Source organism: Porites lutea, chromosome 2, assembly GCF_958299795.1.
Source record: "Porites lutea chromosome 2, jaPorLute2.1, whole genome shotgun sequence".
In the NCBI taxonomy this organism is placed as follows: Eukaryota; Metazoa; Cnidaria; class Anthozoa; order Scleractinia; family Poritidae; genus Porites; species Porites lutea.
Genome location: NC_133202.1, coordinates 56,518,953 through 56,540,785, shown reverse-complemented (window position 1 = coordinate 56,540,785; position 21,833 = coordinate 56,518,953). Strand labels below are relative to the sequence as shown.

The window sequence follows — 21,833 nt, the reverse complement described above, 5'->3', positions numbered from 1 at the left end:
ACGCATTACGAACACTACATTACTTATTTTTTCCTTCTACCAAAATTGATTTAAACCACCCTGAAATAAACGCAAGTCAATTAATGGTAAATGACGTCAGTTCTTTTTAGATTTTTGCATAAGTAGTTTAGCAACGGGTTATCAAATACCCCCAGTCTGTTCTCCGGATAGACGAAAGTTCCAGAAAAGGTCACTTTTATATGTATTCTTAGCTATTCCTTTCTTCTCCTGAACTTTTCATTTACAAAAGGAGTTTTTTATGTTAACGGCAAAGACTGCAAGATCAATTTTTAACTAACGATTATAGATTAAGCGTGTAATCTAGATAATCAAAATAATAGTCGATAGTGTAAACTCCTAAATTGTAGAAGTACGCATCAGGCCACCATTTGATTGCTGAAGAAAATGTCCAATACGACGTCAATTTTTACCAAGTTTAAATAGGGCCGCCCTGGGCCCTTTAGGGCTGAAAATTAGGCTGTAATTACGGACTGTTCGCTGTCAAAAGTAATAAAATGGGTTAAATTTAGTAATTTCCAACTTGAAATCAAATTTGCAATTATAAACTAGCTAACTGATCAAAGTAACACACACAAGCGCAATTAAATGAGAACAGATTAGACCATCCATTTATGCCCGAAGGAAAGGGATTCACACACTCCAAGGCCCAGAGGGTTTTTTTCTTATCTAATTTGTCCCCTTCCGCAGCTTTATCAAACCTTGAGCACGGTTTATTTCATCCTAGTTATTTCGCCGGAGAACGGACCTCTGGAACCTGCGGGGTAGGCTTATCCACATTGTTCAGTATTGTAAACGCATTCAGTTCTTGTTGTTCATCTCAAAGTATGCTTGCGCTTGCTAGAATCTTAATTAAAGTACAGTATTAAAAAAGATACGAAAATAGATAAACGCAAAAGCCTTATTTGGCGCAACGTTTTTACAATTTACAAAGCCTTATTTGGTTCAAAGTTTGCAATATATCTTATTATGACTATTAAACTTATTCAACTTTTCTTGAAGTCCAGCAGCGAGGCAATCAATACGACCTATTCGAGCAACCCTGGTCATAAATTATTTACACAACACTATAAAATTAGTTTATCTAGTTTTGTTTTAAAGTCGGCTCAAAGTCGTGCAATACTGCTCAAAAGTGCTGTTTATTTGGTTAAGTTATTTTTAGCGTCAACTGCGGTTTATCCACTTAAGATTTCAATTTTGGAGCTTAACCATTCAATTTTCTTATTTTAAAAACACGAAGGCTGATATCTGAATTCGATTACATAAGGTTTTTTAAACCGGCCCCCGGGAGAGGGGGGGGGGGGAGTTACTGCCATATATGGGCTATATAGGTATGTGCCACTGTGAAGGGTATGGTTTTCAATTAAAGCAGTTTACTGTAGGATAGGGTATATATATCAGAGCGTTTGGGTCTAGAATAGGGTATCATTTTTCAGGAAACTGATCAGTTGGTTGAACATTATCTAGACTAGAGATTGTGGTACAAGGTTTTGTTTTGGCTAGACTACTGTGCTAGTGACCTCAGTAGTTTCTGGAAAACGTACAGCTACTCTAGGATAGGGGGAATTTGGGGAGTTTACTCTAGTATAGGGTAGAGCAAAATTCAGTTGAACTAGCTCTGGTATAGGTTAAGGGTTCCAGGGTCCCAGCGGCACATCCTCACCCAGAAATTCCTAAAGTACCCCCCTCCTCCCTCCAGGGAACCCGGCCCATTTTATCTGGTTGAAATTTCAGCCAGAAACTCAGAAAAAACCTTTTATGTAATCGCAAACATCTTTTAAGCCCATGTCGAGGATGTGCTAAAATCTACGAAGGATTGATGATCACCTAGCTTTTTTGCATTGAATCTCTTAATATTGGTGTTAAAGCCGTTTCAGGAATCTTTTGCGAGTTGGTATGCCTGTGCTCACTGCACTCCCGTCTTCAAGCTCTTAGTAGCCTGGGGCGGAAAAGCAAAGATGGCGGATAAACACATCACTCTCGCGACCGGTAAAAAACTGTATTATCAGTAATGGTGATAAAATGTACCCTTTCTTTACTTCTAAGTTGTGTAGTTCCTATTTGCCAAGATATATTTTCTCTGGATCACCAAGAATTACAGTACTTACAAGGTATTTGTTCAGATGAGTATACCGTACTTATGGCTTTGATCCTCAGCTGACCTTGCTGCATCCTAGGCCTTCATTTCATTCAATTGGAGCATGTTTGTAATATTTAGCCTTTGCTCTTATTATTTTAGCCTGAAAAAGGCTATAAATGAATTAATTTGACTGTATCGAATATATATAGCTAGCGTGTGTATATAAACCACCTGCCTTTCAAGCTTGTTCAGTATAATGTAAGAAGTAGAAATTGAAAGAGACAGAGGAGGGAAGGGGTGGGTGGTGGTTAGTTCCTTGAATTGTCGTATTTTTTATGTTGTTGATTTGTTCCATTTCTCATTTTAGGAGATGTTACATGGCTTGTTAAGTAAATGTGAATCTTAAATTTAAATAATTAGCTTACAGTGTCATCATGTCTTGAAAGTAAGGGCATGGATGCATGAATAAATCAGAGAGAAAAAAAGTAATAGCAATACTGGCAATTCTCGCACTGTTATCAGTAGTAGTAGTAGTAAAAGTGGCATAAATTAAAATGATCATCTTTATAAATAGCTACAAAACTTTGAACACGTACTGATTTCGTTTACGGCAAGCAAACTCTGCAGTAACTTGCCTATGAAGTTTAGAACTTCCAGTTTAATTATAGTTCTTTTAAAATGTTTTACATGAGGCATTTTGCATACATACATACAATAATAGAAAATACACAATAATAAAATTTCATTGGAGCGAAAATATTGACATGTGTTAGGAATAGATGAGTTATACAGTGAAAGGTTTGAACCTAGGAGTCATTTCATAAGTAGGCTGAGTATTATCATCTGAGTGAACATAGTCCTTAACAGGACTGTTGTTGTTGACAGTGACTGGCTCCAATTGCCTGACTGACTCTTCCGAGAAGCCATACTGTTTGCATAGAGCCTTGGCTTTAGCAGCTGCAACCTCCCCTACCGAGACGTAGAAATCGTTAAATCTGTTTGCTTGAACCACAGGATCTTCTACAGCAGTCAGCGATGGCTCTCTGTTAGGAAGGCAATGATTTATAATTTGCCAGATGTAGTTTGTGTTTCCCTTGCACTTAAATAGTTCAGAGCAAACATATTCCTTTTCGGCAAATCTTATCTCTTGCTTAACTTCCTGTCTAAAAAATCGAAAAGCGTTCCAGTGGAGTTTGTCGTTTGATTTATGGGCCTTTTTACGCCAGCTGTCATGGGTTTTCATCAGTTGTTTGATCTCAGGTGTGATAAATGGTTGCGGCCATTACTTGATCTGTATGCATTTAATTTGTGCATGTTCATTCAGTGTGTCGAGGAATAACTTATTGATTACATCAACCTGATCATCAAAATTGTTGAAAATGTTAACAATGTAAAAAGGGACACACTCCAAATTCCTCAGGAATGACACAGGATTGTGGTTTTTGTAGCTTCTGGTGAAAATATAAGAAGGCCAAGGCTTTGGAGCTTTGAGTTTTAATGTGACTGCCACCAAGCAATGATTGGCAACTGCCAAGATATTTACATTGTAGTCAGCAATAAAGCTCTTGTTTGTTGTAAGTGCACCTCAATTAGAGTAATAGATGTATCATTGGTCCTTGTTGGGTCCATCCAGGATTCAGAATATATCATAATTATCGTGAACAGTTGTTTGCTTGACCAGGTAGAACTTTTCACGTCAAGCCATTGAGATGAGTGATAGTAACATTGACCATCCCAAGTGCCAGAAGAGCCTTTCTTTCACTTGCTTGCTTTTGGCGTACTTGAGAAAGTCTCTGCATGAATGGAGTAAGATCTTTGATGAGCATGTGCTGAGGGTTGCTAGGGTCCCAGAGCACACTTCCTAACCCAGGCCTAACAGCTGTGCACTTGGTACAGCAGACTCAGTTATGACCATCAGGTTTATTAATAAATGGATGCTCACACTAAAAAAACGAGGAGTCTGGGCTGATGCACTGCAGGGGAATTGCAAGGTTTTCTCTTCAGTCAAGAAGACAAAAGAGGCCCTGCTCTTGTACAGGCTGGTCATTTTCTTTCTTTTCATGAAAAGCATATGCAGTTACCATCATTTCAAAATTGTGGTTTTTAGTCTTTTTAGTTTGTATATATTGCTAGCCTTAGGTACCTATACTTATCTATGTTTAGTCTTATTGTATGTTTTACATTATATTATATAAATTTAATAATTTATTTATATTCTTTGAGCATGTTTTTTATTTATATAATTTAGTGTTTTTAACTATTGTGTGTCACCCTCCTTCAATAAAGCTTGATTGATTGATGTTGTTATTACATATCATATCTTTAGGGGCTTCAGACCTCTTATTCCCAGAGAAGAACGCAACATTCAGCTTTTTGCAAAGAAGAATGTAGATGACCTATTAACACGTTGGAGATCACTGCACATTTTGAAGATCACAGAGAAGAAACCAAATAATTCAGTTGCTGGTCACTGGTCCTTTTTAAAGTATGCGGGGTTTTTTGCTGTTGGTGGACTTGTTGTTAAGTCCAAGATTTCTCATGCCAACTGTAGCTTAAAACTGAGCCATAAATCAGCATCACATCACAATGATAACAAACAAGAAAATGAAAATAAGCAACCAAAGTTCAAATTCAGAGAATTTTGGAAATTCCTTTGGCCTGATATTTGGCTTCTTCTCTTAGCAAGTTTGAGTGCCTTCGCTGTTGCCATGGTAAACATTGAACTACCAATGATGCTTGGAAACTTAGTCAATGCTGTATCAAGTTTGTCAAGTGGTCATCATGCAAATGACTTTTTTCAGGTGTTAAAAGAGCCTGCCTTGAAACTAATCTCAATTTATGGAGCTCAGGCAATCCTTACATTTGCTTACATTTCATTTTTGTCTTGTCTTGGTGAGAGGTTAGCAGAAAGAATGCGAAATGCTCTGTTTGCATCACTTGTACGTCAAGACATTGCTTTCTTTGATAGTCATAAAACTGGAGAACTTGTTAACAGGTAAGTTAAAATTGCTTTTATTTTCTTAGTTACTAAAACAAGGAATGACCTACAATGACCTACAATGATCTACAATGTTCTACAATGACCTACAATGACCTACAATGATCTACAATGACCTACAATGACCTACAATGATCTACAATGACCTACAATGAGCTACTATGACTGAACGTGTAAGGAGCTAAAATGAAGATTTTAGAAAAAGACAAAAAAAAAAAGATCAGGGGATGTATGTCATAGTTACTAAAAAAAGGAATAACCTACAATGGCCTACAATGACCTACAATGATCTACGATGAGCTACTACGAGCTACAATGAGCTACTAGGAGCCAGAATGAGTTAAAATAAGCCCTGCAATGAGCTACAAAATGACAGACAATGATGTTTGTCGTGTGTCACGCTTGGACGTGACACTAGGCTTATAGTATTAAATTGCCAAGCACATTTTGAAAAGGCAAAACAAAAATTGTGCCTGATCTCAGGTAACTTGATAAAGTTGAAAATAGATTATTGCAATCGCGTTGACGGAAGTCATGCAGGCACTCCCTTATTTGGCCTAGATGGGTATGAGCCACTGAGCAGGATATGGATTTTACTATTTAGCGTTAGAAACAGAGCATCCTTTTGGACCGAAAGCCATTTAAAGGGTCTTATGATGTCTTATACAGGCCAAGGTACTTAAAAAAAGTACAGGGTACTTGTACAGGGTCAGAATTTGAAGCGGTCAGTATAAAACATGGACTGCGGACTGCGGACTGCGGACTGCGGACTGCGGACTGGGTATAAAATACGGACTAGGTATAAAATGCGGACTCCGGACTGAGTATAAAACACGGACTGGGTATAAAATTCGGACTACGGACTATGTAGATAAAAACAGCTTTAGAAAGGTAAAACTGAGAGAAATGGAAAGCGGACTAGCAAAAACAGTAGTCCCAGCTTTAACATTCCCTTGGCTGTTCACGCAGTCTATTCTTCCCACGGAGAAGGAAGGTTATGCCAGTATTCAAGGCAACTGAAATTTAAATCTGAGTTTTATAAAAAGAAGGAGTTAGAAGAGATTTCAATTTGCAGTTTTAAACCAATAAGAAGCACCGAATTAAAAAAAATAGTATTGCTGTTAGCCAGATCTTATCAAATGCCACAATTCCCTATGAGGACTGAATGAAGAACTCAGACGAGAAGGTCAATGTAGGGCATTCCGCGATGCACAAAAGCGGTATTTAGAGGGGAGGGCAAAGGGGGAGGGATTACTCACATACGTGAATAATAACCGAAATGAGTCATCCAACGTTATATTCCGAGCGATGATTATGATGACATGATTCACACCCTGCTCCTTATCCCCGGAGGGGGGCACTACTGGGAATTCTTGGTGGGGGGTGGTGCCCGGTTCTCCGAATCCTGATCTTATTTGCAGACCAAAAAATGTTATTTTCCACACCCATTTTCAGACCAGATCTCTAAAATCCATACCCATTTTCGGACCTGGCCTAATTTAGCCTCTTCCAGGCTCTCAGATAGTTGGGGAGACTTCCCAGTTTTTTCCCATTTTATTTTCATGTTCGCGCTTTCTCAATTCAGCGGACCCAGCTATCTCGAGCCTGGAACAGGTTCGGTATAATTAGGCAGAAATTATGTCATCATTACCAAGTTATAGCGGAAACAAAAAAAATTCTCCAAATGCATTTCGAATTCGCACATTTCTATTTTGTTCTTATTCATTTGGAATTGAAACGATAAATATGTCCATTCATTTATGCTCCCGTAGTTCCCTCGAAAAACCATACCCGATTCCAGACCAAAATGGGCAAAGTGTTTTCAGACCAAAAAGGCCCAAGACCCCTACCCTTCCCTTATATAAGGGAGTACCCCCCCCCCCTGATCCTGACCCCTTTCATGATTGTTGGAGACCAAGACAAGGTCTAAGAATGGTTGAAGAAAATAGCATTTTGATCCCGCTCATGATTCAGAGATTCGGGCAGCACACCTCCACCAAGAATTTATAGGAGTATTTGCAACTTTAACTCACGTGTCTTGCTATTTAGCGATCTTTTGATCTTATTTTTCCTTACCTAGAACCAATTTGCACCGTTTCTACCAAAGTAGTCCGTAGTCCGTATTTTATACCCAGTCCGCAGTCCGCAGTCCGCGTTTTATACCTAGTCCGTGTTTTATACCCAGTCCATATTTTCCAGTCCGCGTTTTATACCTAGTCCGTATTTTATACTCAGTCCGCAGTCCATAGTCCGCAGTCCGCAGTCCGTGTTTTATTCTGACCGGAATTTGAAGGCCTCCTTTGTTCATCTCTATTCTTACGTCCCTTGAAGATCCCCCGGATCGACTGTTGGGATGACTGTGTTTGTTCAATTTGTTTGAAAAAAAGACAAGACAAAATAAAACTTATGCAAAAGGTTGCAAGGGATGGTTTTATTACATTGTAAATTTATCTCCAAGCGTAAATAATTAGAGATGCTGTCATCGTTAAATGGGCTGTCATGCAGTAGACTAAACGCGTTACGCTTACGCACACATGTCCCCTGATCTTTTTTTTTTGTCTTTTTCTAAAATCTTCATTTTAGCTCATTACAGGGATTACACGTTCGGTCATAGTAGCTCATTGTAGGTCATTGTAGGTCATTTCTTGTTTTAGTAACTATGTTTTATTTTTTGAAGTCAGGACGAGGAAACATATGCAAAATGAATAATTGTGGAAAGCTGAAGATAAAAATTGGATTCCGAATTATTTTGGCCACTTTAAAGTGTAGAAAGGAAAAGAGGGGGTCAAAATTGATACATGCATCGATGCATTTGATAATACTTCTCTATATACTCTAATTCCACAATGCAATTTAAGGGCAGTCATTAGCTTAGTATTATTTTAAAAAAAGCAGTGAGTTTGCAAAACTGATTTCGGCAGCTTTCTTCCTTCAGGTTAACATCTGATGTCCAGGATTTTAAGAGTGCATTTAAGCAGGTTATTTCTCAAGGCCTTCGCAGCACAACACAAACTATTGGTTGTGTTGTTTCACTGTATTTGATTTCACCCAAACTGACTGCCATGATGGTGATTGTTCTACCAGTTGTAATTATCAGTGGAACTTTGTTTGGCTCACTTTTAAGAAGGCTCTCTAGGGCAGCTCAAGCGCAGGTTGCCAAGGCAACAGCTTTAGCTGATGAGGCACTTGGTAATGTGCGAACAGTTCGAGCTTTTGCCATGGAGGACAAGGAGACAAAGTAAGGAGATCAAAACTGTTTAATAGTATTACATTTTAGAATATCTTTCTCATTCTTTATCATTAATTGTATACGTACATGTAAACATGTAAACATGTACAAATATACATGCAAACATACCTGTACGCTTTGCATTCATGTACATATGTACGCGCATATTTTACAGTTCAAAATTAAATTCAGGTTAAAATGTTTTTAACTTAAGGATTATTGATTTCATGAATTAGTGCTTGGAGACAAGGAAAATTGAGAATCAACCTACGTGGGAAAAAGCTAACCAGGATTTAATTTTGACCTGTACCACTTACCTGCATGCATACATAAATATTATTATCCCAGCCAAACATACTATATTTTCCCCTATTTTCCCCTATGGGGCTTCTCAGGAACAATCAAGTAAATAAAAAAATACTCATCACATACATTCCCTCACTTAAATTTTTCAAATTACAATACTTAACTTTCCTTTTACTAATTGGGACACTTAAGGTGACTCGACCCAGTTTTTTTTGGGGGGTACCATCCTACTTTGAAGCTCTATGGTATCCCCACCTTTACTTTTATCGTAAGTCTAACACACAGAATGGATAACATATAGATCAATCTACAATATAACATAAAATTTTTGGCGATCGGAGTAAATGTCACGTGGTTATAATGCCACGCCCCTTTGAGGTCTGAGTCGAAAATCTGCTGTTGCCGGCATTTTTTCGTGAAAATCTCTCGGCTACACATAGTGCGCATTAGTGCCTTGCGCTGAACAGAGTTTCACCAAAATCGCAAAGAACCAATTCGAGAAATTTAGCGGTTTCCAAATTTAGGTCATAATTTATGTGAAAATGATAAGCAAACTTTACACGGATTATATCTAATAAACTATGAGATTCATCTCTGTATTTTGGGCATCCTTATAACAGATGGGTCCTTGCAAGTCAGCAAAACGCTTCAGGGCCTTGTAAATGCGCGCGATTTCGAGCAAAGCAAACATATAGAAATTATAGTTTTCGCTATTTGTTGACGTTTGTCAGCGTTTAAGAGTCAATCTCACGAAAAAAGCATTTTCTTAAAAATTCGTAGTTTTTTTCCTTCAAATTTTTTCAGGGCCACAATTGATTAACTAACTACCCGGACTCTGAATTTCATGGTCATTGAAAAACTGTGACATTATCTTCTATAAGCCCAAACTTGAGTAAACATTGAAGATTTTTAGCGTTTTGGCTGAGTTTGTGCTTTGGGAGTTGTCTATTGTTTCTAGTTTGTCATTAGACAGCATTCTTGTTCAGCACGCGTGCAATGACCGCGCTTGGCTGACTTCCGAATATGATAATTTTGGTACAGTGAGACAGGCCATCGCGTGATACATAGAGGTTTAACTCACAATTTTTAATCAATTCTCGTGCTTCTTGTGCCTTTGCAAAAAAAAAAAACAAGAAGTGCTACACACTAAATCTACTTACTATTAAGAAAATATCATTTTTTTATAGGTTTAATGCAAGCCAATAATTAAGCCAACTCGTGACGGGAATCCCTTTATTTCCTTATACTAAATTATCATATCTCGGTGAGCATTCGGAAGTCAGCCAAGCGTGGTCATTGCATGCGTGCTGAACAAGAATGCTGTCTAATGACAGACTAGAAACAATAGACAACTCCCAAAGCACAAACTCAGCCAAAACGCTAAAAATCTTCAATGTTTACTCAAGTTTGGGCTTATAGAAGGTAATGTCACAGTTTTTCAATGACCATGAAATTCAGAGTCCAGGTAGTTAGTTAATCAATTGTGGCCCTGAAAAAATTTGAAGGAAAAAAAACTACGAATTTTTAAGAAAATGCTTTTTTCGTGAGAAAGACTCTTAAACGCTGACAAACGTCAACAAATAGCGAAAACTATAATTTCTATATGTTTGCTTTGCTCGAAATCGCACGCATTTACAAGGCCCTGAAGCGTTTTGCTGACTTGCAAGGACCCATCTGTTATAAGGATGCCCAAAATACAGAGATGAATCTCATAGTTTATTAGATATAATCCGTGTAAAGTTTGCTTATCATTTTTGCATAAATTATGACCTAAATTTGGAAACCGCTAAATTTCTCGAATTGGGTCTTTGCGATTTTGGTGAAACTCTGTTCAGCGCAAGGCACTAATGCGCACTATGTGTAGCCGAGAGATTTTCACGAAAAAATGCCGGCAACAGCAGATTTTCGACTCAGACCTCAAAGGGGCGTGGCATTATAACCACGTGACATTTACTCCGATCGCCAAAAATTTTATGTTATATTGTAGATTGATCTATATGTTATCCATTCTATGTGTTAGACTTACGATAAAAGTAAAGGTGGGGATACCATAGAGCTTCAAGGTAGGATGGTACCCCCCCAAAAAAACTGGGTCGAGTCACCTTAAGGTAAAAGGATTTACAAAAATACAAAAGTTGTTCTTTCAAAGATGTTTAAAAACTTGAACCAAATGGCTCAAATTCTATATTGGTCCAGAGCCTACTGGTTATATGCAGTTTTTTAAATAAGGAATGTTTAAAGCTAAAGTTAACCTCTCATAGTTTTACAACTACTGACTTACTCACAAGTAATAAATAAAATTGGGAGGGGCATAATGTTCTGGTCATGCTTTTACAAAAAGCTTGGCAGTAAACCATCAAAGGGACTTACACTGCGAAAATTAACCTTAATAAAAATAAATTTGTGTCAGGTTGTATCATGAAGAAGTTTCTAAATCCAAGAGATTGAATGAACTCCTGGGGATTGGAGTGGGAGTTTTTCAAGGAATGGCGAACCTTGCTATTAATGGCCTTGCACTTATTGTTTTATACAATGGAGGAAGCCTTCTTGCTACTGGAGAAATAGAACCAGGAGATCTAATGAGCTTCCTTGTGGCAACACAGACCATACAAAGGTAGGTCATAGTAAAGAGTTACTGATCCAAATTATTGCCTTTACTACTACTCTTAGAATAATCAGATGATGCAGTCTTAGACTGATGTGCTTTATGTTTAGTATTTGAAATTTTATCACTGATGACCTAAAAATCACCTGATAAAATAGTACTGTGATATTGAAAATACCTGTGTAATTGAATAATTGTTATAATCATTGTTTCTGACTCAGGAAGTTGAAAACAGAGATGATGATACTAAAGTAGTATTATTTTGCATTTTTTACCCTAAACGAGTGTTGACAAAATTGATTTTAAAAGGTTGCACAAATCATAATTTTAATTGGGTGTTTTTAAACTTTCTGTTTTATTCTGATATATTAATTATTTATTTTCAGATCCCTAGCTAGTATGTCTCTATTGTTTGGCCAGGTAGTGCGTGGTATGAGTGCGGGAGCTAGAGTGTTTGAATATCTTGTTTTAACACCCAGTATTCCAGTGACAGGTGGTAGTCAAATGCCACTAAATACAATCCAAGGACAAGTTGATTTCAAGAATGTTACATTTTCATACCCAACACGTCCTACCCAAACTGTGCTTAAAGATTTCTCATTGATGATGCCGGCTGGTAAAATGGTTGCATTGTGTGGTAGTAGTGGTGCTGGTAAATCAACAGTTGCAGCTTTATTGGAGCGATTTTATGATGTGAATAGTGGGAAAATTTTCCTTGATGGCCATGATATCACTACCTTGGATCCAACCTGGCTTAGAGGGAGTGTAATTGGATTTATTCACCAGGTCTTTGCTTTTATTTGTACAGTAGACCATTTCTGTGTTGCCCAATCTATGTTATGAATCGAGGCTAAGTGCAAAGGCATTGATATGAAAAGGATTTTTTATTTTCATGCAAATAAAACTCATTTTTACTAGAAAGGTTTTGCACTTAGCCTTATTTTGAAAGTGAGAAATTTTGGAACTCGGAAATGTTACAAAAGCAGTGCGGTAGTAGTAAGTAGTTATCAGTATTTATGGTAAGTGGTTGTCACCATCTTGTGCAAATTGCCCCCATTTTCTGGTTTATGACATGTGTGATTTAGGTTTACAATCCATGTAATCCTTCTCTCATCTGTATCATGTAAGGCAGACTAACTTGTTATCTGAAGAACTGAAGATTTGAGGATTAAGGTGTTTCTTTTTTCTTGTTTATAACAACAAAATTCCTTTGGATGCCAAGTATGACTTTCGAGGGCAGTCACACGGAAATGTAATAAATCATATTTATTTTTCATTCAATAAATTTCTCAGTTGTTTGAGATTGGGTCAGATACCCTGGCTAATTCTTTTAGAATAAATAGGCATGTTCCAACTAGTTTTTGCCTTTTGCAAATTCAGGACTAAAGGCTTCAGAAGGCAGATCCAGATAATGAGTGACCTGCAGAACAGTCTTAATGCTTACATATTGTACAGAATTTTTTCGTTTAACTTAGGAACCTGTGCTATTTGCAACATCAGTATTAGAGAACATACGATATGGCCGACCAGATGCTTCTGATGAGGAGGTACATGTATAATATACTTAAACGTAAAAACCCTGATATTGCATTTGTTGATTGTCAACACTTTTTGTTTAATGCATTGTTGTTAAATGAGAATTACCTGCTGTGCAACTAAAAAAACTTGTAACAACCCTGTTAATGGGGAACGTTTACATTCAAGATATGTGACATCTATGCACAACAATGTTTTTACGTAATATATCCATGTGCAATTGCAAGAGCATCATCATCATCGTCATCAACTTTATTTAAGGAAGTTTATATAAAGTAATGGACTGGCCTATAGTTACAGTAGCAGCAACTAATCAAGACAGGCCGGTTACACAGCTTTTACATGAATTTACCAAAAAATATTCAAAAGGAAATTTGGATGACAACAGGAAAGGAAAAGTGAGTTTGATTATTAAACCTCTCTCTTTCTCTCTCGGTCATCACTAGCAATTGGCAAGTGAAGCCAAGGTGAATTAAAGATATACTCGAAGGATGAACTCAAATACCTCTGTATCTGCTCAGCTTTGCCCCTCCTTAGTTTATGATTACATGTAATTTACTTTATTCCACTTACGTACTGAATAATTATGGTAATGTTTTGTATGTTGTTTTCTTTCTTTCTTTTCCCGAAAAGAGGAAAAAAGTTGAATAATCTTCAACTTTTATGATTATCAATAATACAATTGTTAATGATCTTATTCTGTAGGTGCTAGCTGCAGCTCAACAGGCAAACGCTGATGGATTCATTGAGGGTTTCCCCGAGGTGCGGTGTATTTACTTGAATTTAAATGAGATATTTTTCAATTCCGAGAAAAAGCATTCCTGTTTATAACCCTATCCCCTTACCAATTCGAAACAAACAAACAAAACACCCCACCTTTCACAGTGATATGGTGAGTCCCGGAACTCATCTTGTCAAAACTCATGAGTCTCAGTCCAGAACCATTGAGTCCCAGTTCAAAAAACCGAGAAGGCCCTGGGTCTTTTGTAACCACACGGATAATCTAAAGACAGACTCCAAAACTCTGTATTACAGTTTACTTAAATAAAAATATTCTCCTTATGTTGTACAGCACAACAAAAACTAAAAGAAATAAGCGTCGTTTAGCGACCTTTAACAACAGCCGCAAGAACAGCCACAGAAATCACACAAAAGGGGTATTCTACAAAAGCTTCTTCAGATCGATCAATCGATCTTTGCGTCCTACGGGACGCATGCCACAAATTATTTTGCGTCTTTGGGGATTTTTATGCGTCAAGGACGCAGGACACAGCGGTAACAAAATCGCGCTTTTATAAGCGTCCCCATTCAAGAGCTTATACTTAAGAGTTTTTCTCAATACAAAAACAGTATTACATTGCGTATTGGAACTGTGTGAGACGGGTTTGCAAGTGAGTTTCACATGTCAGATGTTTTTATGAATCATACTGAAACTAGCGTGTACATGAAGTGGCCACATGAAGTATAATTATAGTATATAGTGCATTCCATTTTCAATGAAGGTTATTGCCGTGGTGATTGAAGTTGGCATACTAAAAGCGATTACATTGTCACGAATTTCCATGATTATTTTACTGGTTCTGCTGGTACAAATTTCCCTCCATTTATCAGCTCTAAGGGATTTTGAAAGGTAAATTTCTCTCCTCTAATGAGTCCTTCTTTATATAAGCGTCGCTGTAAATAATGTTTGATATTTTACATTTTACTATCATTAAATGCGGATTACATATTCGTAAGTTGACTTTGCAATATGAATACAGTGTATATTTTAGGTGATGAATTTTTGTCACAGGGTTACAACACCGTTTTAGGAGAAAGAGGCGTGACCGTGTCAGGGGGACAAAAGCAAAGGTCAGCTGAATTTTAGAATTTTAAACGTCTACCGTGCAATTTCCTGCTAGCTTAGCTTACCCATGATCAGAAACATTTCTAAACGTTTTTTACTTTGAAAAGAAGCTACATGTACTGAGCTCTGAGCTGTACTTAAAAGTTTTGCTTGTTTTGCGAAAAATATTCATTGTTTTGTGCTATTTCTAATTTCTCAACTATTATACAATCTTGTAAACTGATTTCGTCACCAGGATCGCAATTGCCAGAGCGTTGCTGAAAAACCCAGCGATTCTTATACTGGATGAAGCAACTAGGTAATGTGAAACATGCCATTGCAATAACAATACAATTTTGCTTTATAGAGGGTGGTGTTATTTCGATACTTTAATTTATGCAGATTATAATTTTTTTTTGCACAGTGCTTTGGATGCCGAGTCTGAACGAGTTGTTCAGGATGCTTTGGACAAAGTTACAAAAGGTAAGCGGGAGGTGTGGGTTAATAGAAGAGAGTTAACTCTGTTAACTATATATTCAGGCTAGCAACACAAGGGATCGACTTCACATTCCAAAGTTGTTCTCGTCTCATACAAACATTTATCCTGAGTCAAAGGTTTTTATGACCGTCGAGAATCGTCTGTTATCTCCTTTCCTTTGATCGCGTCCACGACTCAGCCCGTTTAGAGCTGAGGACTAGATAGTAAGAAAAACGCTTTTCCAACCCACGTTTGTAAGCTTGCTTTTGTTTGCGTAATCGGAGGTATGAATTACTTGCTCCAAGTCTGTAGACTCTTCTTTATACGTCATGTTTTTTAACATGTTTGAGTTTTATTACTGTGGTATTATATATATTTTTGCTTTGTAGGTCGTACTGTCATTGTAATCGCTCACAGACTCAGTACCATTCAGAATGCTGGTTAGTTTTAGACCGTTGATATCCTACTTTAAAACACTGTTTTCTCTTTTTCCAAAAAGAGAAAAGAAAGTAAGAGAATGTTATATCACTGAGTTCATTACAATAGAAGGATATCAATTTATTTTATACAATATGTATAACATGTGAGGGTGTTCATACAACTCGCACGCTACACGAAAAGGTACCCAGAGTCTTACATCTTGGTCTTTGCTTTTGTCTTCTTTATCTTCTTAACTATACTTCTCTTACCAACTCCGAACTCTCTTACTAACAAGTTAACCCATTCGCCCCCTTGAGATTTTGCTGAAAAACTCGTTTTGAAGCTAGTCGAGTGGTGTTTCGGTTACTGTCGTGCTAAAACTTACCACAAAGCTGTTTACCGGTCGTACATTTCGCGGCCTTCTGATCCAGATGTAAAATATTAGCTTGCGAAGTTCGGTCGTGCGCAGAAAGCAAAATTTCGAGATGATGTCGAGTTTTTGGGTTAAAAAGTGACACAGCAGTCTTGACTTTTACTTTTCGCTTTCTCTCCTCCCGTCTTTTTTTGCTCTTCTTGCCTCATTTTTTTTCCTTGCTGGGCATTTAGTACGCTTCATTTTGGTGGCAAAAGTTTTTAGGAAAGCTTTTAGGATATTAGGATAAGATGAAAGGAAAGTTAGGTGGGTAGTGGAACAAGATTTCCATGGAAATTTTCAGGTCAATGTTAGATGGTTTTTGCCTGTTTCTAAGCTGTCCTTGACTGAATTGTGCTCATTCTGGTATGGTTTGGAAGATCTCTTCACTCTGCACAAGTTTGCGGACAAAGTTGTCCTTGACCATTAAGACTGATGACTTTCACAAGCGGTAGAAAGGTAGTGGATTCACACGGGCGGTTACGGGCGGCTCAGGGGGGAATGGGTTAAATAGTAATAGTTTTTATAGCTAAAGCTGGACATATGGGTTAACTGACGCTGGGAATAAAAACAAGGTAAACTCGGTGTGGGTAATGTTTTGGTATTACTGAACTTACATGTTTGCGATCGGCAAGAAGCTACAAACCAATGAAAAACTAACACGATAGTTTTAAAGCAAGCCCAAACAGGAACTTCCACGGGACCAAGGAACCAAGGTCAGCTCGTACATCACAACACGACCACCCATGAAAAACTCACAAGCGAAAAATATTCCTAAACCAGCGTTAAGTAAATTCGTGAGCTAAGCAAAAATTCTAGTAGAAGTACAATGACATGATGAAAACAGGAAACTGACACCTATGTGAACAAAATGAAGACTTACCTTGATCCACCGTCTTAAACTAAACTTAAAATATTAAAAAGATCTTTAAAATAAGTTTCAAATACTTTAGAACACTCTCTTTTTGCAAAGAGAGATTATTAAGTCACTGAGTAGAGCTAATTACTGTACGGTATCAAATTATTTTTATACAATCACCTATCTTACGTATTGAAGATTCTAAATGACTGACCTAGAAGCTTCGATTCTATCCTAACGTTTTCCTAGAACTTAAGGCAACTTTGCTAAATCTAGTGGAGCTTCAGCGAGATTGAATTTTTCGATTGTAAAATGATCTTTGCCCAAAGCAGTCTAAAATAGTGGGAGATGCACATTCAGCGGTTATGGATGTTATTAGCTGTGTCTGCATTATCTACAGTGTTAAGGCAGGTGTTCCCCTTTTTTTGAAGCACATTTACAGTGAAGATCGCGGTGTCGTTGCACTCCACACATTTGTTGACATCTTTGATAGTACAGAATCTTCCGAGACGAAAGGTGTTTGGAGGCAGGTGGAGTCGTGCATTGGAAGGTTTGATTACTTCATCTTTGCAAGTTGCACGACTACTTCTCAAAAACACGTTGCGTCGGTTCTTGCTCTGTGTTAGACATGGTTACCACATGTGAATGGGGAGCAAGGAATGGCGCAGTGGTGAGAGCGCTCGCCTCCCACCAGTGTGCCCCGGGTTCAAATCCCGGCGTCGACGCCATATGTGGGTTGAGTTTGTTGTTGGTTCTCTCGTTTGCTCCGAGAGGTTTTTCTCCGGGTACTCCGGTTTTCCCCTCTCCTCAAAAACCAGCATTTCCGTATTCCAATTCGACCAGGAACCATGTAGACGAAGAACCATTTTGTGGATGTGCTACCTCCAAATCATTATTCATTTATTTATTATTTACTTGAAGCTGATCTACTTTTTAAAGAGGAATAGTAGTTTATATAGATGAACTTATTTTTTTACTAACCTGAACTATATTTTGTCCTTGCAACAGATATGATTGTGGTTCTGTCTCACGGCAACATAAGAGAGGTAAATATGCGGGTGTTTTCTTAAAGGATCAGAGTGTTTGTGCATCGTCTAGAAAGATGTGGGAAGGGTTGCGCAAGTCGACTATGCAATAAATTATGGTTTCTTGTGCCAAGAAAAAAAATAATAATTTCATCACATGTATACTTTTCTCCAAAGCGGCTTTTGTATTAACTCGGCGATCAAACTTCTAACAAATCTAACAAATACGTTAGATCAACAGAACTGTGAAATCTCAGTATCGTTTGCGTGCTGATTGCTACGTTATAGAGGCAGCAATTTATACCGATTATTACAATTCGATGTATTGTAGCCCGTCTAGATTTACTGTATACAGTGTAATCTGTAAAATTCATTTAGCTATGTACTTTTCCTTTGAAGGTGGGAACACATCAAGAACTGATGGAAAGAAACGGACTGTACGCTGACCTTGTTCGCCGACAAATGCAGGATCAGGATTAATCCTTAACTAACTGTCAGGAGTTTTTTATTCAGTCTGATCATCGAAATAGACAGAGATTTGCTTGATTTTTTTGTGCGTTAGTCACTGAATGATCATGGGAGTTTTCTTTAGATGAGTGAGTTTTCTCTTATAGATCCTTATACGACAATGACATCACCAATCATTACGTCGATCGCCAGAGTTTGTAAGCATTTCAAAGATGGATTTTTTTACTTCTTTAACGCAAAATGAAACAGATTTACGTTACTGCTCTAATAGATTGACAGATGTGTAATAATACGCAAATGAATGTACACACATTAAAAATGTTTTATCAAACACCCCCAGTTTGAGCACTTTTTTGGTGATCTTATACAATCTTATCCTGTACCCAGTGCACTGGGGCTTTTTGGTCAGCGGGCGGTCGCCAGGAGTGAGTTGGCACGTCATATATGGTTATAGTACGAAATTGCTTCAGATACTGAGCAATCAGGGACAGACCATTAGAAAAATGATTGGGGGAGTGGGGGACTTTTACGATTGCCCGTGCGAGAATTGTTTGGAGTGCAACCCTTTGTAGGAATTATTTTTGGAGAAAATTTGCTTCATGCCCTTTTCGCTACTAAATTAATTGAAAAATGATGCTGCTAGTTTGTTTTATTAAATATACAACATATCCTTTAAACGTCACCTTTACCATTCAAATTTATTTATTACAACGATTCTTTTAAACTACTTTTAATTTTAATAAGTGTTATACTGTATCAGTATGTAATGTTGACTGTCCCATATACGACTCCTCCATAATGGTCCAATTGCTGTATCTTTGACCTTCATAGTTTGGCTCGCACAAGTATATCTTGTAATGACTTTCCTTTTTTGTGTGATATTATAGGAGGATCTTTAAAGATCTCTCTCAGCAACGGTTGATTTTCTATAAGATGCCATTTGCTCATTATGACGCTTTTAGATAAGGCCCCGAGGAGCGATATTGTACGCTTGTCTTTTGTTGTAAGCCGACATTCTTTGCTGATGCTTGAATTACGTAGGTTTTTATCCCTTATCTGGATGACCTCCTACACTGAATCATCGTTTAAAATTGTCTCTTCAAATGTTTCCACAGAAGAATTTGTTCTGAGTAGTCTTAAGCCTTGAGAGAGTGAGAGAGGAAGAACAATTATGCAATCGAAATTATATTTCTGGCACAAAACGCTAATAAGGACTATTGTTATTTGCATTGTAACTTCAGAAAATAATATACAAGCACTGAAGGAAAACTTTTATATTTGGATTAAGGGCCTGTTTACATGGAGTGGGGGACCCCGGTCTAGTGGAGTTGGTTTCTTTTGTTTTCACGCTCTGGAGGACACAAAACAAAAGAAACTTACCCCACTAGACCGGGGTCCCCCACTCCATGTAAACAGGGTCTTAATCAGCAGAAACGATAATGTGGTTTCTTTTCACCCAGCCATGCCGAGAGAATAATTTGATAGACAAAACTTGTATCATCGATTCGCTCCTGCTTTACTGAATTCAAACAACAGACTGTACATTCAGCGATTGTTTCCAACTCTTGTCATCAACAGCACACCACCTTTCCAAATCCACGTTGGAAACGTTTTGTTTTTTTCTGCTTTCAATCGCCCCATGATTAACAAAGGACAAACCTCTCGGCGTCAGGTAAATGGCGTTTTCAGATACACCTGAAGTTGCAGGAGCTAGCGTGAAATTTGGGCGGTGTGTTTTAGAGCACCAAAGGTGATCTAAACTAGGGAGTCTGGGGATATACTCCCCCAGAAAATTTTTTCCATTTCGGGTCTGCGTTTTTTACAGAACAATTTTAACAAAAAAGTAGGAAGGAAAATGTTGTTGGGGGGGGGGGGGGGGGAAGGAAGAGTACTTTTTTTCGTTTTTCATCCCGCTATTACGTTTCTTGCCGTCTGTTTATGAAATAACAAGAACGCTCTTAGAAAGGCGTTCAGTCTCGCTTGCTTGGAGATTCGATCGAGAAATGAGGAGGCGATGAATTCTACACGAAACGGGATTTACTCGCTAAAGGTTTTTTGTTCACTTCCTACTTTAGCGACGTCGAGTATTCTTCAGAATATTTTTTCCTTTTATTTGTTTTTGAATTGATTAAGTACGCGTGCTAGCGACGACCTGAAATACGTCTGGAGTCGCAGGCTATGCCCGTGTATAAATGCACGAAAATTCAAGGGCCTCGATTCCAGAGAAATTACATCATTGCCAGAGATCGAAAAAATTGATTTACATGGCACGTCATTTCAACCATCGCAAAAGATAAACCGTAAGCTGATCACAAGAGCCATTTGCATACAATCAAGTACAACAACCGACCATCGCCGTTTTGCTAATTAAGATTCTTAGTTTTTTCGACCACTCAGTAGTGTTCACTTGTTCCAAAGTAATCAACGCTTTCAAGCGATAGAATTCGTGAACTGACACGTTTCGGAATAGCTCTAAATTTAATCTTTCCTAAGCTTTCTTAGCCTGCGAACCACAGACGTATTTCCGGTCGTCGCTTCTCTCCCCCGGGCGGGCGAAACTAGAGCCGAAATCGCAGGCTAAAGCTTTCTTCGCAAAACATGCGTGGCTTCGGTCACGCAACGTTTCTTATTCCCAGTTTCCACGGTCTCTGTTAGGAACGCCTGGTAAAGGCCTGGTACAATGACCCCCTTTCGTGTTAAAAACGGGTTGCAGATTATGAGTCCCACTGCTTACGGAAGCGGGGCTAATAAAAAGAGAGGAAATACAAAGACACCAATATAATGCGAAAAAGTTATCAGTGATCCTTATTTAACGATAGAAATGTTTCAGGAGATAAAAAGAATATTTTTTCAAAGATGTCAGCTGTACGCACAGGAGTATGAGCGTAGGTGAATGCTATGTGACAGTGCTGTCGTAGTCAATGAGCGCTTACTGATTCATCGCCGTGGAAACTTTTTCTAAAAAAAAATAATCAGTACCTTCAGAGGTTACTTTTTCCCCGCCTTTACCGAAACGACCAAAATTTTTTTGTCCCATTCGTGTGGATTACCAGTGCCAAGCGAAACGACCAAAATTTTCTGTCCCATTCGTGTGGATTACCAGTGCCAAGCTTCCTCTCAAAGAGAGGCAAAAAGTAAATGGTACAACTGGTTTGGGTACGGTATGATACAACTTAGTAGGTCATATAATATTTCGGAAAATTTTATTTCTTAAAGCGAGGTTAAGCGATATGAAAATGAGGTTTTACTCTCGTGAAAATAAAACTCATTTTAACAAGAAAGGTTTTGCACTTGGGCTCGTTTTGAGAGTTTTTGGAACTTCGAAATGGCCTCTATTTGGGCATCTAAATCTGTTTAGTGGTAATAAAAAGAAATAACTGAAGACTAAAATATAACAGGATTTGACCAAAATATAAAATCGTTTCTTTATTAACTGCATGGTTTTTTTTACAAGATGAATGCAAGGTCCAACCTCGTTCCCAGGATTCTCTCTCCTACCCGTCCCTGAGAGAGAACACCCTGGGAACGAGGTAGGTCTGAATTAAAATTTCCGGGGTACTCCCATATATAAGCC

General features: G+C 38.0%; 1 protein-coding gene across 1 annotated transcript; it reads left to right on the top strand.

The window, feature by feature from the left end:
• Nucleotides 1–1,969: 1,969 nt before the first annotated feature.
• LOC140929138 (mitochondrial potassium channel ATP-binding subunit-like) lies at nucleotides 1,970–18,593 on the top strand. The gene is made up of 13 exons (XM_073379010.1): nucleotides 1,970–2,129; nucleotides 4,425–5,093; nucleotides 8,032–8,334; nucleotides 11,042–11,245; nucleotides 11,623–12,022; nucleotides 12,712–12,783; nucleotides 13,478–13,534; nucleotides 14,565–14,623; nucleotides 14,854–14,916; nucleotides 15,022–15,080; nucleotides 15,465–15,515; nucleotides 17,775–17,812; nucleotides 18,191–18,593. The coding sequence occupies exons 1-13, from the start codon at nucleotides 2,041–2,043 to the stop codon at nucleotides 18,269–18,271; spliced, it is 2,145 nt and encodes a 714-aa protein (XP_073235111.1). The 5' UTR covers nucleotides 1,970–2,040; the 3' UTR covers nucleotides 18,272–18,593.
• The last annotated feature ends 3,240 nt before the right edge of the window (nucleotides 18,594–21,833 follow it).

Bases quoted from the DNA above. Each gene is read 5' to 3' on its own strand.
- LOC140929138 (XM_073379010.1), top strand. From the start codon at position 2,041: ATGTACCCTTTCTTTACTTCTAAGTTGTGTAGTTCCTATTTGCCAAGA. The intron at 15,081-15,464 runs GTAAGCGGGAGG...TTTGCTTTGTAG, and splicing joins TTTGGACAAAGTTACAAAAG to GTCGTACTGTCATTGTAATC. The intron at 15,516-17,774 runs GTTAGTTTTAGA...TCCTTGCAACAG, and splicing joins CAGTACCATTCAGAATGCTG to ATATGATTGTGGTTCTGTCT.